This window comes from Chamaea fasciata, unplaced genomic scaffold (assembly GCF_029207755.1).
Source record: "Chamaea fasciata isolate MVZ Bird 193981 ecotype frontalis unplaced genomic scaffold, bChaFas1.0.hap1 SCAF_7, whole genome shotgun sequence".
In the NCBI taxonomy this organism is placed as follows: domain Eukaryota; kingdom Metazoa; phylum Chordata; class Aves; order Passeriformes; family Sylviidae; genus Chamaea; species Chamaea fasciata.
This window is the reverse complement of record NW_027094092.1, coordinates 10,570,236-10,589,277: the sequence shown is the minus strand read 5'-3', so window position 1 is coordinate 10,589,277 and position 19,042 is coordinate 10,570,236. Positions and strand designations below refer to the sequence as shown.

General features: G+C 36.4%; 1 protein-coding gene across 1 annotated transcript in view; it reads right to left on the bottom strand.

Moving 5' to 3' along the window:
- Window positions 1-109: 109 nt before the first annotated feature.
- IRAG1 (inositol 1,4,5-triphosphate receptor associated 1) overlaps window positions 110-19,042 on the bottom strand; it is a 61,610-nt gene continuing 42,677 nt past the window's right edge. Inside the window, exons 12-23 of the mRNA XM_066187534.1 lie at window positions 18,535-18,613; window positions 16,023-16,143; window positions 15,143-15,173; window positions 13,950-14,090; window positions 11,786-11,917; window positions 10,435-10,576; window positions 9,713-9,762; window positions 8,048-8,155; window positions 6,733-6,800; window positions 5,231-5,350; window positions 4,441-4,599; window positions 110-3,461 (exon numbers count right to left, since the gene is read on the bottom strand). Of these exons, the coding sequence (XP_066043631.1) occupies window positions 3,221-3,461; window positions 4,441-4,599; window positions 5,231-5,350; window positions 6,733-6,800; window positions 8,048-8,155; window positions 9,713-9,762; window positions 10,435-10,576; window positions 11,786-11,917; window positions 13,950-14,090; window positions 15,143-15,173; window positions 16,023-16,143; window positions 18,535-18,613 (1,392 nt within the window). The 3' untranslated portion in view covers window positions 110-3,220. The remainder of the gene's footprint in view (window positions 3,462-4,440; window positions 4,600-5,230; window positions 5,351-6,732; window positions 6,801-8,047; window positions 8,156-9,712; window positions 9,763-10,434; window positions 10,577-11,785; window positions 11,918-13,949; window positions 14,091-15,142; window positions 15,174-16,022; window positions 16,144-18,534; window positions 18,614-19,042) is intronic.

The following is a 19,042-nucleotide window of genomic DNA, read 5'->3' as shown; positions in this document are numbered from 1 at the left end:
TTGGAACACGTAACAGTGTAGACAAGGCAGGACTTACTTCATGAGGACACGGCCATCAGTATGCAGACAGAGCACCCCAAATCTTTAAGGTAAAAAAAACATTGAGGACTTTGAAACCATAATTTTATTTTAAAACTCAAGTATGTGATACTATACAGTACAATACCAGCACACTTGTGCAAAATCTTACAATATTACAGATTTAAATATGATACACAAAAATAGTGCCCTTTAGAAATTCCTTTTGCTAGAAATATTTGTGCTGTGCAGGAGAAACCATAAATGTGACTTGTTAAAGCAGAAAAATAAATATTGCACCTCAAGAAAACTATTTCAGTGGTAACAGCAAAAATAATAGGTCTGTTTCTTGTTATCTGATGTGATCTTTGAAAACAGAAGAGGTTGTTTGGCTTTTTTTTTCCAGATAAAGCAAACTAATATCCAACAGATAAAATTATATTTAGAATAGTTTTTGAGTTTAATCTAGTTTCCTATTAAACAAAAGGTGTTTTAATTAAGTAACTGAAGAATATAAGCATATCTATTTAGTGTGCTGTTAGTCATTGTGGTTTGTTATTTTTAGTGGACAGTCTGCTCAAAGTAGTTATAAAAAGAACTCTTTTTTTTAGTAAACTTTATCTTCATTTTTGCACCCCCCTCAAAATATTTTGCCTCTTTCAGTTCATTTTTGGCTAAATTATACTTGCCTCAGACATGCAAGTAGTTCAGCTCAGATCAGTACAACTACTTATGGGAATTGTCCCTTTGCACTAATTCCACAAAAAGCCAGTGTACTGAATTTTAAGAGACGATGAAGACCTCATTCACCCACTGACCAAAAAGACCTTTTCACATGCTTAACACTAAGCAATTAGAAAGTCCTGCTGATATCAATAACTTTCTATGTATACATAAAATCAGTTATTGGACTCACAACAGTGCAGATGTAAATAAAACCAAATCAATTCAATTACAGGCACTGTTAATTATTTTTCTTCAGTGCAGCCCAACATTTCCACAATCACATAAATATGTGCCATAAACTTTTGGCATAAAGAAATCTGAATATTTAGGAGTATTTACCTTAAATTTTATTGCCTTATTAAGCTATCAATGTTATTTGTAAAGAATATTAAGTTAAAGAAGCTGATTTTAGTAAACAAGTATTCAAGAAACGACTGACAAGTTTTTTTCCAATACTGAAAGTACATGAAAGGTCACAGTAGTTCTTCACAGTCAGAAATTCTAACTGAACCAAACAGATTCCAAGTAATTTGCAAGAAACCTTCTTCCGTCTTATTCTTTACCAATTGCAATTTTAGACCAAATTACACTTCCCCGTTATCCTTTTTGAACGTCCTTAAGCACACTATTCGTCAATATATATACTTAAAAAACAAACAAACAACCTTCATAATTGCTTACAGACTCCCTTCCCACCCCCCCACCCCCCCAAAAAAGGTGGCAGTGGTCTGCACTTTTTTTTTTTAATTTTTTTTTTCTTTCTCTATATAAATGTCTCCTAAGAAACACGTGGCCAACAAAAATTCACCAGCAGGATACTTGTTACTAGTGCCAGATACGTGAATTAAATTTCTGACTGAGTTAGAAACCTGTTTTCTTTGATAGTTAGCTTGAGGTTCAGTGTTTCCACCAAAAGAAGACAGGACAATATTGACTGCATCAGAACTGAAATTACAGTACTTCATAACACTCTTATCCTTCCATTGGAAAACAGACCCATTTCTCAAATCAGAAAATGCAAGGAGAATGCAGGACAGGAGTGCAATTGAGAGTTTCCATTGCTGTTGTTGCAACAAGTAATTCCAAACAGCAATGGAAAGACAAACATGGTACGCCTTCACTCAGAAGTGATGCTCAGCAGGTACAAATGGCACACCTCCAGTGACACATTTTGGTCTCAGCCCTAGGTGCTGGGTTTTGCACAGGTAATGGCTTCATCATTTTCAAATTGCTTGTCCTAAAATTTCAGACTTTCACATTCTTGTGTAAGAACTCACAACTCCCAAATAGGCAGAACTGGCAAAAAATCTGGGCAAAAGATTATTCTAGCCTGATGTGGTAGTTCAGCTTTGGAAGTGTATCAGATCACTTTTGGTCTTGGCATCAGATTCTGAAAATGAACTACTGAAAACACACAGTGAGCTCTCCTACGCCCTCACTGCTACCACGGCCTGATTCATGTAGGCGCTGGTTGGGTTCTGGCAGCTCTCAGAACTCTGCTCCTTCTGCAGATCTCAAAGAATGCTTATTTCCAGTGTTAGCAGGAGGGCAGAGTCTGTCGTTGTGGTCACCTCTGTACAGAGGTTTGAAGAGCTTTTGCTTTCTTTTTCAATTAAGAATTGAAGATTGCTTCCCATGTCCAAGACTGCTGTGTTTTGGGCTTGGGTAGCACATGGACCCTTTCCAGGCAGCTACCACTTTTGGCTGTAACCAGTACTGACTCTGATGGCATACATAAATTTTTGGAAACTTTCATATATCAGAAGTTCCCAGACTTATTGGATTATATCAGCTGTGCCACCTAGACTCCATTTTAGGTTCTGTTGAGTATCCCATTTTAAAAAAAAAGTGGTGATCCCATTTTAAAAGCATATCATAAAATACACTTATTAATGTACTTAGCATTCCATTTAAATAATCATATAGATATTTCCTCTTATAAAGTTACTTTAGCAGCAAGGCATTTGGTCTTAGAATATAATTATATTCTTCCATGGAAGTGTTCTTCTGTTTCTACCCAATAGTCATGAATAAGGAAATTAATTAGCCTCTCAAAACCCAAAGGACTTAAATGCAATTACTACTTCAACAATCAACAATAAATTCAGGAAATGTAAAATAAAGCACTAACTGCAAATGCAGGTTTTATGATTGTCTTCAAAATGTCAAAGTCCTGTGCAAATCATTCTTTTAAATGTCTTGCAGGTTGCTGATTACTACCACAACCTTACCATGATTCAAGACTACTTTATTTGTACGAGTCTTTTACAATAAGAGAACAAGACAGGATTATTGATCAGATTGGCATCTTGGCAAGGAACGCTCACCGTGTATCCCAAATCTTGTGGTGTGGAGCGACTCACTTGCCTAAGGGACCACGTGGAACAGCCACAGGGATGACTAAGCACTACCTTTAACCACGGTGCTCTAATACACAAACTTGCCCAGGGGTCGTAAGGGCGTGGTTGTTCCTCTGTTATTCTGTGCGTTGCTCCTGTCGGAATCCTGAGTTCCACCAGGAATACTGATGGGCCGCAGAACAGCTAGCCTTCCCTTCAGGTGCCTCTGACTTTTCATCGCAGGAGTTGTAGGAATGGTAGATTCCCAACACCACAGCAAAAACGACTATTGCAGCCACTACAAGCCACACCACATTCCAGTGTTTGCACAGTTTGGGGTACAGGATATATAAATAATTAACGATGACTTCAAGTCTGCTGTAAAATGAAAAGAAAACTATTACATATTAATCAAATGCAAATTTATTATCTTAAGCTTTTCAATTTGAAAGGTGTCATAGATGGTGCAATATCTTTTTTTCTCAATACAAACACCTTGTCAAAGAAAAGTCAAAATGTAAAGTTCTTTTATGAAGAACTATACACTCAGATATTCCAACTCCAACTATTCTATATGAGTAATATTTGTGAGACAGCTGGAGATTGTAAACTTGACTCCTATTTCTCCCACCTGTCAGCTGGCGAATCTCAGAGCTTGATATCGTGCAAAATTCTGCACTGTTCATACCTTGATCAACTAAACTAAACACTGGAATATGTGGTAAACATTTCTTCCCAAGAGTGTCATGACTAATGAGATGGCTGCTCTCTGAAGGTGGATGAAATCTCAAATCAACAGAAGTTTATAGCTATAGTGGTTGTGGAATGGAAACAAATTCTTCTGGATTAGATAAGGATCCCTGCCTTAACCTGGGATTGGACATATTACTTGCTTTGGCCAGCATTCAACTCCTCTGTAATGTACAGTCAGGGAGCACTGGGTACAGATGGATGCAATGTCACTCTAGTGATGACTAGAATGACACTAGAATGACACATAGCACTAATTCAGGTTCCTGAATTATGACCTTTATGAGGCAGTACATATCCAGAGAGATATGTTTTGGCATCTAAGGAACTTTTATGGAGCATTCTTTTACCTCAAATCAGAAGCAAAACCCATCAAAATGAAGCATCTTGATGTCAACATACAGCTTTAACCAAAGCATCAAAATCAAAAGTTTTGCATTTTGCAACTACATTGTCTTAGAATATTACTTTCTATGAAAATATCGTTATTTCAATATGCTTCCTCAGGAGGAAAATATGCCAAAATGATTGTATAAAACACTTACTTGGGTATCACAAGTAGAAAAAAGTGGCCCTTTTGAATGGACATACTACACCACTGTCTCACCTGCTTTTCAGATTTTTTATCTCATCTTCATTTTCACTTTCTTCATGTTCGTCATGACTTCCTTTGGGTGTCTCTTCATCTTCTTCCTTCAGTTCCTTCAGTTCCTTCAGTTCCTTCAGTTCCTGAAGTTCTTTGGCTTTCTTCAAGGCTTCCTGATATCTTTATCAGACAAAACATTTATTTCTTAGTCCAGGATGTTGTAGAAGCATGAACTTATTTAATGAAAAATTAGCTTTATGTTTTGTTACAAGTAATAAAATACAAGTAGCAGTGTTGCAGCACTCGAACAAAAGTAAAAATTAGCTGAAGACCATGAGTAATGCATTCAGATAGCCACCCTTCCTGAACAGAGGATTATATTAAAGCTGATACCAAATGTATGATTTTGAACAAAAAAATGAGGTTGTTCTCCACAGAGAACAATTTCTGCCTATTGTAAAGGAGTCAGTAAACATTTCTCTGTAACTTTCCACAGGTCTGAATATTCTCTGGATACTTTTTTTTTTTTTTTTTTTCCTGGAGAATAAATGCAATTCAATGCTGAAGTCAGATGGCATTCTGGATTCTGCAGGAGAGGATCAAAATTTGTCTCACTCTTCACATAATACAAAATTCTTTGCTTGACATTCAGAAAAAGATCCCAAAGTTTTTAACTGCCCCAAAACATGCTGGGTAAAGAACTTTGTGACACCAACAACATAACTACTGTATTTAAAATTAAATTTTGAAAACATATGGCCTCATCCGGTAGCACATATTTACAGATTTAGTTCACAAAAAATATTCCTACCCCTTGTTATATGCTTCCTCTTCTATCTTGGCTTTAGTTTCAGGACTGATCTCTTCCAACCCACTCTGTGTCAGCACAGAAGTGGAGGTTTCACAGTCAGGCTCTCCATTTGACTTCCCACTGCCAAGACAAAAGAAGCAGACAAATAGAAAAAAAACATCACAGAAACGTGTTGTGTTTGGAGTATGCTGCAATTTTGTGAGTCACGATTTGTCTTTTTTTAATGTACATTGAAGAAATGAAATGTCTTTCAAAAGAAGAAAAATTAAACATCAAGAAAAATATTAGTTTCAGGATGCTGTGATTTAAGAATAGTAATTATGTTTCTAAGGTAAGAAAACTATCATTTTTATTCTTCTTTTAAAAAGAAGAAAAGAGCCTTTGTTTCCTGGCTCATCCATGAGATTTATTTGCTATTCATGAAAACATTTCCCTCGACTTTCTAAAAATCATCTTAGAAATTGTAACCTGCTACATAACAAGAACATAACAGAAGCAATGTCAAATACTAATTCAACAAAACATTATTTTTATTTGCCTTTTAAGTATTCTCCTGTGCTGAATTTATATGCTGAACTGATGCACAGGTTAAAAAAAATACACATACCTCACTTTTCTCCCTAGAACTTTTCTCAAGTAAAAGTCTGGAGCATGTAGTCTGAAGGTAAGCTGTTTTATATTGCTGTCCTCCTGCAGTGCTCTCCTGTCATTTATTTTATCTTGAACAGAGAGTTTAAGTGATTGAGATATAGCAGATCTATCAAGGTCAAGGTTTAATAAGCTCAACAATGGATCCCATTTCAATTTCTGGAATCTCACCCTTTTTGTAGGTCTTATTTTCCTGTTAGTTCAATAGTTCAACCTGATTGACACTATCTGTGGGCAATGAATTTTCTCTCAAGTCATATTAACAGCAGATATTATTTTCACTTGGATTTTAAACAAACCATGAGTATAAGCCTGAAGTGCTTAAACATAAAAAACTGTGCTGGTCTGGGTAATTCTACGCTACTAGACCAGCTGGCCCATGCACACACACTTATGCTCAAACTTGAATTTCAAGTTCTGCCTCTGTTACTTGGTAACACAATTTGTTTCCTTAGGTGCGAAATATTGATAAGGTTTTTTTGGTTGTTGTATTTTCTCATAGAATTTCTGTGCAGTTTCAAAAGATTGTCTAGATCTTGCAGAGTTCTTTTGAATAGTAGCAACCAGTGCTGTAGTTCCCCATTTTTGTTTTCTCAGCTGTTGCATACTTACATTCTTAGTAAATGCAAAAGGTGAAACAAAGTCATAAGATAAATTTTGTCCTGCCTCAGCACTAATCTAGAATACATGAAATTCAATATTCTGTAGTGACATGCAAATTGAAACTTTAAATTTGCATGTTTAAAGCATTCTAACAAGTAGTAGTAATATCACAGTATTTCAAAATATGGTACTTTAAATTATCATTTAGTATTAGCATTTAAAGGTACTGAGATGACCGAGACAAAACTCACTTTTCTAGAAGTGCTGGCAGAGCAGGTGTAGATGTTAGGTTGCTCCTTCCATTACTGGGTGATTCAGACTGTAAGTAAAACACCAATAAACATTACATTCATTAATTAGTTAACATTCATGACTAAATAATTAAATACCAATTAAAATTCATTAATTAATTTCAAATGAGTGTTCAATAAAATGACAAAGGCAATGTGCTGCTTAGGTTTCCTTCCCACACTCAGGAGCAAAGTATCTTAAATATGATGCTTCCATGTTGCTCCCATTAACCAGAGTAAACAATGGACTTGCACACTAAGAATTTTCTGACATTTCTTTCTACACAGTTTATTTTTCCCCAAAAAATGTTCTCCTTCATATATTGATTACTGAACAGCAAAATTATTCTATTGCTCCTCTCCTATTATCCTAAGAACATGAATTTATTAGCTGAGTTTTCAGTGGGAAATTTTAAACAAAATGAATTCATAATAAACCATGGCAGACAAACACACCTGGTTCCTGAAACAATTTACTCTGAGTACATAATAAATAAATTGCACAAACAGATGCTTTTCTTACAAGTAAAACAGATAGATAGATTTAGCTTCTCAGCAAGACCCTCATTTAAATAAGCCTATATTTTTAACAGAAAACTTCATAACTTTAAGGTTATGCCCATCTTAGCTCATCTCTGAACAGTGAGTATGTCCTGCAGTTTTTCTCCAAAGCATTTGTATGAATTTATTATGTTCAGGTTAGAGTTTCATTAAATTTATGGAAGTTTTACAAACAAAAATTCAATGTAGAGGCTGATGCCTCGACTGATCCCAGATCATCACAGAACCTCTAAATTGCTACCATGTACATTTCTGTACATTAGCTACATTTATTTCTGTTCAGTGGACTTTTGGCAATGAAGAACAGCGGTCCAGCTGTTCTTCGTTGAAGGTGTATGCCCAGTGGAAGGCGTATGCCCAGTGGAATTGAAATTTCTCTCCTACAATAGTGTCCACTGTCTAGTGGACAACTCTTTTCACTATTTCCTTCCTGTATAGTATTTCATATTAAAAGGCAAATTGCCTCACTAACGTCCAATGCCTGTGAATGAGCAGCCTGCCCTATTCAGCTGTTCCCATAGGGATCATTCATGGAGGTAGATTGTGATACCCCCTTATACAATAGGAATTACCTCTGTCCATCCCCTTCAGTAGGAAGGAGTCAAAACAAGTTAAACCATTGAAAAAGCTTCAGTTTTTCAGTAATTATGGCTTGCTCCTATGCAAAAGTGTTTTAGATAAAAAACGGTAACTTTAAAATGTAAGTTTTGCTTACCAGGGATGGCATTGAAGGTATAGGTGAAGCTGTTGGTGACTGACCAGGAATGTTCAGGGAGTTGAATTTAGGAACAACTGCAACACTGACTCTCCTCCGAGGCATATTCTGGGAGAAACAACAATTACTTTTTCTACCATACAACAAGACAGAATGAAGAAGAATTCTGTTAATTTGTGTGGCAAAGATGTAGACCAGTGTCCCCCTTGGGAAAAGGAGAGTTGGGAGCAAAAGTAAAATAAAAGGTCATGGTTTTCCCCAGAAATTCATCTTGTACTGCCTGGTATAGCAAGTGCTTAATGTGAAATGAGGTGGCACAGAGATTCTGCTCTTTTCCCTGCCTGCTGAAAGCCCAGCAGTGTCAATCACACAACAGAAATGTTCTGAGTTTATTTTGTCAGCTCTTATTATAGGCCTTTATCTTTGATTAAAGTAGATGCATGATAATACTGGGGAAAGTGCCAGTGTCACAATGACCGGAAATAGTGAAGTCACACACGAAACCCTTACCTTGCTATGCACCTGTTATGATATACTGTACCCACTATGATATATTAATTACATGTAAATCTATTAATTATAATCTACTGAAACAAAAACATCCATTCCTTCCACGAAAGAGCAGCCCCTTTTCCCTCATCCCTGAATTGTCAAATAACACGATGCAACACTGCTTGATCTCCCAAAGACCATAAAAATTCTTTCTTATGACAAACACATGCTAACTGTAACAATATATTCTAGCTCAAGTACAGATTATGCAAATTTTGCTGTCATTTGGTAAGTAGCCAAATGCTTCATCCTATGAAATCTCTGTAAAATCTGTGCTTCCAACTGAGTAAAGACACCAAAACACTTATAGCATCTAATAGCTTTGTTTTAGTGCATATCCAAACACTTCTAAGATTCTGCTCTAGATAACTTGACAGGAAAGGAGTCAAACACAGGTTTAGTGAGTACTTAGGAGTCACTCCATGATTCTGGTTCTAGACAAAATCAACTATATCTATTCATTAATGACAGTTTTATTTAATGTGCTCCTGAAAAACTACACTGGGAAGTCTGCAGCCATGGTAGGCAGTCCATTCTAGTGTTTGGGTTCTTTTTTCTTCTCCTCTTTATTATTTAGACTTGTCCCTGTTAAATTTAGTCTTTTTTTGAGACTTCTGCTTCAGCTTATGGGGTTCTCATTCTGAAATCCCATCTTGCCCTAGCATGCTCTGTGCTGTAATTCTTTATATCCAACACTCAGAGGTGGCAGGAATAAATTAAACCTAAAGGGCTACAACCCAATCAAATATAAAGATGAAAATAAAGAGTAGACTGAGTATAGTGCACCTGATCACCTAATTTCATGGTGGTCATACTGGGACTCATGCCTCCCAAATCACTGGTTGTTTTAGCAAGTTTTATGATAGACTTGATCTCCAACACTTGGAAGATTTTCAGAAATAAAACACTGGAATTTCACATCAGGCACCATCATTATTGCATAAAGTCATACTAAATCATGTATCCAAAATTGCAAAGCACATGCACTAAATTGCATGAACAATATTGAGAATTTACCAGCACTGTTTTGAGCACAGCCTAAAGAACTGAGTGCATGTAGACAAACAAATTTCACTACATAAAATGTTTCTTTTCTTTATATTGTAGAAATACCTTTCCAACAGTGAGAGACATAGATCTAGATGAACGAGGAACCCCATCTTCTGCACAGAAACAAACATAAAGAACAGTCTTAGACTATATGAGTATCTCTAAATAATATTAATAGAGCCCTTGCTAATATTTCAAACTGTGACACAGTATATTTACACAGGGTCAGTAAGTGACCTCGTATTTATTGTCATACAATGTTGTCATACAGCTGTCTTCTCAATTACACCTGCATAAGAAATTTGAAATAATTTCAAACAACCAAATCATTTCTATTTTCACTGAATCAGGCAAAAAGCCCACTATTGGCCCCCATATACAAGTTCTTGCAAAGGAAAACCCTCCTATTTCAGTTTCCAGCAAAGGAAGGAAAAGGTTGCAAAAAGACAAAAGTGTTTTTAATAATGAAATTTTGCCATCATTTGGACCTAAAAGATAGTTGCATTAAAATTGTGCAGGGTACATGGATTTGCAAGAGGCCATGAGAAAATATAATTGGATCTCATCAGAATTTGGTGCGGGTAGTGATTTCAAATTACTGTACTATAGCATTAAGTATGGCTCATAGGAAACATTTTAACTCATTTTTGTAACTTTTTAAAAAAATCTACTCCTGTAGATCAGAACTTCATAAACAGGTTTCACAATACTTTAAATCATTAATAGCACCAACATCTCTCTGAATTAGAGGCAAGACAAACCCTTAAGTTTTTATTTTACTTTACCAGATGCACCATAGCTTCTGCTAGAATTCTGATTGGCAAGTTTCTTGAACTCCATTAGTTCAGCGTGATCCTTTTCATATGTCCTTTTCAGATTTTCCACATACTGCATCATTACTTCTGTTGCCTTTGACATACGCTTCTCCTAAGGACGAAAAGAAGGAAATATCCAGCTAACCTCTATACTTCTCCCACAAATCATTTCACAGAATCACCAGGTTGGAAAAGACCTCCAAGATTATCAAGTCCAACCCAACCCTGACCTCACCAAGTGCCATATCTAGTCTTTTCTTAAACACATCCAGAGATGATGAATCCACCACCTCCCCAGGTAGACCATTCCAATATTTTATTACCCTTTCTGTAAAAAACTTTTTCCTAATATCCAGCCTATATTTCCCTTGGTGCATCTTCAGACTGTGTCCTCTTGTTCTGACAGTTGCTGCTTGAAGAAAGAGACCAACCCCCACCTGACTACAGCCATCTTTCAGAAAATTGCAGAGAGTGATAAGGTCACCTCTGTGTCTTCTCCAGGCTAAACGACCCCAGCTCCCTCAGCCGTTCCTCATAGGGCTTGTGCTCCAAGCCCCTCACCAACCTTGTTGCCTCCTCTGGACACACTCAAGCATCTCAACGTCCTTCCTAAACAGAGGAACTGAGGAACATATTTGCCTCTGTATGTATGCTCCATGTCAGGGCTAAATCTGGAGTTGTTGTTCTTAAGGAAATATTGGTGCCTCCGTGACAGAAAATTCCTAAGACAGTTAGAATAAAATGCCAATTCTATGCATTTCACAGAATATAATAATTTATTCTGTCATATATTCATACACCCTGCCTGTGTGCCTATCTGATTACTTATGTGGTATACCACATCTGTTTTCAAACCCTCAAAGGTCTTAGTCACTGGCATCAATCTGGTTTAGAGGGCAGAGGGAACATTCTTGAGTCTGGGAGGGTATTGATATGTTCTTATTTATAGTCACTCTGTTCTCTTTGTAACTGACTGAGCTACTGCCAAAGGCAGGTGACTGAATTAGATGAGTTTTTGACCCAGAAAAATTTTCTGATTTGTGCTGCACTGATTTGAAATCAGTTTCTTGTGATGCAGTTGTAGTTCAGAATAAAATATATGCTCCCATTGTACAGATGTTAAATAGTTTAATAGGCAATCTTCTTCCATTTGAATTCTATTTCCAGGCTGCAGTGGTGCATTAACTGACACTACAACAGACATCTTCAAATCTATCAAAATGGCAAGTAAAACTCAGAGGGTGAACATAACCTCTGGCCCAGGCTGGAAAAGAGTGAACCTGTGGATCCAGGATCCAGTTAAACACCAGGATACCCTCACCTGGCGAACGGCTCCGACCATCTCGGCGCGGCTCGAGAGCCTGGCAGCCAAACGCCGCAGCACTGCAATGTCCTCCAGGAGCTTCTGGTAGGCTTCCCTGTGCTCATAGTGATGCCACAGGTGAGCTGAAGACTGAAGCAGAAATACAGCAGCTTTATCAGCATGTTTTTAGTTCAAATGGAATGGCCAGAGCCCCAGAATGTGGTGGAAATGTCCAGGCAGAACTGCACATGGAAAGATTAGGCCCAAAGGGGTGCCAGCAGTGCCACCACACCCGGCCCAGAGCACTGCTGCCCTGTCTGAGCACGGGGCTTCACTGCAATCTGCAGGAACACAGTTTGTGGAGTTAGAGAGGGCTTAGCATATTTGCAGTATTTTGCCTTCTGAAATCTATAGTGAAACATGCCCTGCTTGCTACCTGTGAACTCTACAAATGCTAAGTTCATTTCAACTAGCTCTTAGAAATGATTGCTGAGGGACAAAGGACATTTTAATTTTCTAGGCACAATGCATTAAGAAGGCCACATGTGTTCTTTCAGTTCCATGATACTTCAGTTATTTGGAAAATAAGACATTATAGTCTCAAGAATTGCAATGCTACTTTGGTAATAAATTGCAACCAAAATTTGACTGTAACAACCAAAAAGGCATGAGGAAATCTGTGTGAAAAAAGCATGCACAAAATTTCAGATTTTCCTTTTTTTCTTGACAACTGTAACCTCCTTATTTTCTCAAAAAAACTTGAAATTCAAGTAGATCAGCTTTCTCTTGAAATCAGGTTTCTGAATAACACATCAATTATCATAAGACTGATTAAAAAAATCAGAAAGACTGGTAAAACTGTCACTGAGCCATAAAACATGCACCTGTCCTACGGAAACGAAGATAACCTCTCAATGAGATTGGAACAAGTCTAGCTCTACTATAATAGAGATTTTACAGAAGCCATCACTGCTTTTAACAGCTTGTTAGTTTATTCCATTGTCCAGAACAAAAGCTTTCATAGGGAAGGCAGTTTCCACTTTGTTATAAATCACGTAAGAAAGCTTGTAAAAGCCAGACTGTAGCATGGGAACTGCTTAAAGAAAGAAAATCCTAATCACATCTGTCCCATGCTGGCAACATGAACCTTGGTGCCTAATTAGGGATTCTTGACAGAAATACATGGCAAATCTAACAGGCTTATTTCAGTCTGAAAACCCTGAGATTTTTTAGGCTGTTTCTGCTTGCTCTTTACATAGGGAACAGAGGGAATAGCAGCAAATTATTCTCAACATTTTTGTTTACTGGAAGCAATTAATTTGAAAATGGAGATCTGTAAGTCCAGATGAGAAGATGTGAATATTACAGTCTTTCTTCAATTGTGTATTTTCTTAGCTGATGATGTTCTTGATAAAGTAAGTGGGAGAATCACGTTCTCCTCAATATTCTCGTAAGAATGGCAGCACCTCCTTTCAATAATGAATGCTGTGTCTAAAGCTATTTTGTTTATCAGCCTGGTGTCTAACCATCCCTCCCTTTATGCACAAAGACATGCACAGCACTTAAGTTGACACATCTTAGCAATTTTTTGTCATTCCAGTTAGAAAACCCAGAGAAAGCTGGCGAGAAGGACTCCAAACCACTGCTATAAAGGAACACCAGGGACAGCTGGAATGAAAGTTTACTCAGGCCCAAAACCTGATCCTGAGATTGCATCTATTCCTTAAGTCCTTGCTGTTTCCTTTCACATATCTTGCCTTCTAGTATCTGCATTTAAGAGGCCTTCTAAGTTACAGATCTCAGGACTCGGGTTTCAAATCATTTTGGTATCTCTCCTATCTGGACACCTCTGCTAAAGAAGGTCTTGCCCAAGGGAGCATGGATCAGCTCAAACTGCAGTTCTGAATGCTCTTAGGCATGTAACAGGCTTATTTCAAGAACTGAACAGCAAATTCCTAGTATTTATTCCTGAAATCTGCTAGACCCAAGGAAGCATCCCCGTGGCATTTCCGGCAATGCTTGGCCCACTCTGGCAGAATATGCCCTCTCTCAGAGTAGTAGGCAGCTCCTGGCAAGTAGAGTTTGAGCACTAGAAAATGAAGTTTTGGGGCTGAATTTACAAGTCAAACACATTTGCAATGTACACTACAGTTCAGGAAAAGAATTCGCATTGTTTTCTTACCGTAATGGCTGCTTTAAAGTTTTCCAGTTCCTTCTCAGCATTCTCTTCAGTAAGATTTCTCTCTCTCTCTGCCTGCTGAATTCTAGATTCCAATGTATAACTATCATTTCTAAAGGCCAAGGAGAGTTGTACAAATACATTCTGTTTGGATTAAAAAAGGCATTTTCCAGTAAGTCTCACAGTAATATAACTTTCAATAACAACTTATTTATAATAAGGTATGTGTTCAACAAACTTTGCTGCTTAAATAAGTATTGAAATAAAAAATTCAAAGAATTTTTAATTAGTTTTCTTTGAAAAATCACTTGTATTTACTTCCTCTGAAAGAGGAATAATAAATGCATTGCTGCCTCTTTTCCTGGATGTTCTTCTGGGAGCTCTGTAGGGCAGAGACATAATGAAGGAAGTAGCCTACCAGAAGCACCAGAATCAAAATGGATCTGTTTTCTAGCTGGACTTCCTCCAAGGGTCCCCAAGGTTTTTAAACAGATAGTCTGTGCAGAGGAAGTCCAGGGATGAGCTCACCATGAGCATTGTTTTACCTAAGGGATAAACACCTACCCCTGCAGCAAAAGATGAAGTGCTAACATTTTTATTTTTTGCACCCCTCTTTTAATGATTGTTTCTTTGCCAGACTTCTTATTATTTAGGATTAATACTTTGCAAATCACAAGGCATCAACAGTTCCAGTAAATAAAGATATTTTTCTTGACTGGTATGTGATTTAAAAAACACGAGAAACAAAGACTACAAGCTAAACAGCAACGTGCAAACAAAATTATTGGCTTGAGCTGAGAAAGTAAAAATTATGTAAACTAAGAGCAGGATATTATTAAAAAATGCCCCAAAACTCATATTGGTCAATACAAATGCAATTAAAATTGTTTGGTTTCTGGTCTGATTTAATCTCAATTTTTTTACTACTTTAGAATACTAAAATTATTTCCAAAGTGAATTCATATTTTATTATGAAAAACACAAACAAAAGTTTTGCTTATTCCTACTCTGTCATTTTACAATTTCCATTGCTCATATTACACAAAATTGTTATTTTCATGGAGTTCAATTTTTTTTTTTAATGAGAAATAAATTTTGGGAAAAAATCACCCCATTACCTCATTCTAATAATCATCCTTAGAGTTAAAATAACCACTTAAAATTGTAACATATGTCTAAAATAATAACATACTTACCTCAACTTCTTTTTCAGTGAGTGGTGGAGAGCTAGAAATAAAAGTTAAAAATTCACATTTTAATGAGTTTTTTCTCTAAAAACAAAGCTATTCTAATACTTAATTGAAAAGAACAGCAAAATACACGTTTGAGTTTTGAGAGTTTTCCACTACTTTTCAGTATTGATTGCAATCAAACAATGGGCTCTATGAAGTTCTTCACCTCATGCATTCATTTATCTCAAATAATGTATATAACAGTTCCTTCACTGTAAATGTTAAATATTTATTTCACCTGCACAGAGAATCCTTATTCACAGTTCAGATAACTGAAGGCTCTGGTGGTTTTGGTACATGTGGGTGAATGGAAGAATTATTTTTGACTGAGCAAGTTTGGAATTGTTTTAATGTCTTGGAAAGTCCAAATCAATGAATTCAGAAGTGAGTCTCTCAACTATGTTTGCAAAATAAACTCCATTCCCCTGAAAAACTGTCACCTGCAGAAAAACTGCAGAACTCTCACATGCCCAAATTCTACCATTGCAAAGCATCATCTGGCCAGATTATTTTCATGGGGGTGAGAAATAATTTTTTCAATATGAGTTCATATCTGCAGCAGCAATCCTGGAAACCAGGCGTGGAAAAATCTGTATAAAAATCTACTTGTAGAAAGCAATTAAGGTTTAAGACTTTTTACGTAGAACTCACAAACTAATTTTAAAAGTTGGCCAGTTACTGGAAGCTGATGCATTCCTCAAAATTTTTCAGAAAATCTGTGTTGCACATTTTAAGATGCAACAATTTATCTCCCTATGAATGGAACTCTGTAAGGGCAGTTGACTGGAGACCATCAGCGTGCCTTCTCTTGGATGTAGTGCTTCCACTTCCAATGAGCTTTTACCTTCCTGGAAGCGATTTGTGCACTCGCAGTTTTCGCAGCAATACATCAGGAATGCTGGGCATGACATCAGAGCTGTTCTTTGTCTCTTCCTCTTCAGTGGGGGAAGGGAGAGGTGAAGGGCCTAAAGACATTTTCAGATTAAAAAAAATTATGTTACTTGAGAAGTCATGCATTCTGTTCTAGAATATTTTAGCTGAGATTTTGTAATAGATTACTAAGCCATTTTTTAAGGCTTTAAATGCCACCTGCCAAGATGAAGTGTAGTGTAATGTACTATACTACAGATTTTGTACAACATTTATTGTTATAAATTACATCATGTACCTGTTTGCACTGTATGTTCATTGAAACAGGATATAAAGGTTATGCTTATATTCTCTGAGTCTGTCACTTTCATAAGGACCAAGACATGGCTAACACTTTTTAAAAAAATTCATGTCACTTAGCTTCCATATTTTCATTTTATTTTATTTCACATATAGTGGTTCCCTTATCTCCTTCTGTCCTACCAGAATTTCATGAAGGACTCTCCTGTAGGAAAGTCTGAATCTCAGATTTGGGAAGGAATCTTTGGACAGCTCTCCTGTTCATAACTTTAACAGAAGGATTCTTAGACTTGCCATGTAATTAGTGTGTAAATCTGGAGAGTGTTAACATGAAAGACTCAGCAGAGTGGGAGATTCTTTCCAGCTATGTTTTAGTTCTGTGCATTTGATTTATATTAAAAAAATCCAGTATTTACTTAAGAACATTCACATGTGTCCCCATAAAATCCAGCCTGACACCACAGTGTCTCCAGATTTAATGCATTCCACTTAACTTGTGTAGATGCAGAGCTGTGTTTACTCAGACAGTTACAGCAACTTGTCATTGATAAAAACCATGATGGAGACAGTACATTGGATTCATAACAGTAATAATGAAGTAACTGGCTATTTCCTATTGTTTAAGAGAAATTACCACTTCAGTTGAAAAGGTGGCTTCTATGACAATGTAAGGAAGCAGGTCTCCCTAACAAATTAACTAAGAATTTGACCCCTTGCTTGTTTTCACCACTGAGGACAAAGAGTTGACCCTTAATGTTCTGGCTACCATTAAGATAACTTACTGGACTACAAAAAGCTCATGATAGTTATGAGATCCATGTTGAGAAGCTGGATAAAATAATGCTTATCCTTTCATAATGTTTTCCTCGAGACTTCCAAACCTGCCAAAATTACGTAGCAGGCTGGTAAAATGGCAACTATTTTATACTTTCAAACAGAGCCTGCTGAATTATTTCTGGGAAATTATGCATTAGCAGAGTGACAATAATAATATGATCATATCTAAGAATCCAAAGATATAATCACTAAATATAGAGGACCAGAAGTCTCTTTCAGTCTTGATTCATTCAGACTGAAGATGACTCTGTTTCCAGACATAACATGAAATGTAGTATCTCAACTATCTCTAAGTGTAACAGGAACTTTAAGGCCTGATAAGCTAGTCCCAGTGCAAATGCAGGAATTAGCAAAATTAACTTAAAAAGGAATTAAAAAAAATAGAAATTGTCTTTGGATTAAATCTTGGACAATCAATTTCAGTTCCCTTCATAGTAACTATCTCCATTTCAGTTAATGTCACATTGAACAAGTTCTGAATTAACTACTTCCAAACAAACATATAGTTTTGATTGAAATATTTTAGCTAAGCACTACTGCTATTTAATTCTTCCACATGTTGAATTCTCCTCAAGCTTATATCTCTGCTCTTAATTCTGAATCATTTTAGATGCAGCTACAGGCATCAAATCTTTTTTGCTTTTGCAAGATTGGAGAAAACATTTGGTGCCAGATTTCTTTCTCCTCATTTATGTAGAGTTTTAGGCCTTTTCCTTAAAGAAGCGTTTTCCTTTATTTTTCCTTAAAAATCACAGAAACTGAGGTTTAAAAATCCCACTTATTGTGAGGCATATTTTTCCAATCCTTCAAACACATTTGTGACTCTTCTCTTGCCTTTTTCTCATTCACATTGACATGGAAATGTGGACCAGAAGTGAAAACACCATTTCAAAACTTGCCACATATTTACTAAAATAAAAAAGCAGGAATGAAGCATCCCATTTCTTATTTATACTCCCAGGGATCAAATTCACCCTTATGACCATAATATCTTGCAGAAGTTACATCCATTTAATCCATCACTGCTGAAATGTTTTTACAGGAAGTTACTGAAACTTCACTCCTACAGCTATTAGGTACAAGCCAGACTCTGTTCCATGTGTGCATCTTTTCTCTTGGTTATAATAATACCTACAGTATCTTCTTGGTTCAAATCATCATGAAATTGAGGTACTTTCCATTATTGGTCTCTCTTGTTCATCATTTATTACTGTTCTCCATGACTGCTTCAAGTATTATTGCAATTGAAGTAAATGACTTTTTCACTTTTTCTCCTCACCCCCACATAATAGTCAGTTATAAAAATCAGTATATAACAAACATTCCTTCCAGTTTTTATGATACTACACCTTTTTCCTGTTCTGCTGCTTCACTAAGTTCAGGAAGTTTAAGTCCAACTAAATTTTGATTTCTCATCAAAATATGCTCCTGTGAAGAGAAACAATAATATTTCTAAGTAACTGAACTACAAGTATCAATTTAAATATCCCTGCCACATGTACACTAAATATAACATTTACTTTAGTTAATAAATATAATAGAGATATTTGCATTACATTACAATAAGATGCTACATAACATGGACACTCCTAAATTCACACATACTCTAGAATATTACATATTTCACATTTCATACAGCCATTATTTAGAAAAATTCCTGGTCATGCAAACAAAGATTCACAAAATGTGCCCCTTATTCAAGTAGACATATAGAGTTTTGGTAAGTGAGAGCTTTAGCAATTGACAATGAAAAAAGCAATTTTGGATATAGCCACAGTAATAACTAAGTATCCCAGATAGCTGAAGAAATTCAGAAAATTCTATATATGAGACTTTGCCACTTTGACTTTATTAAGA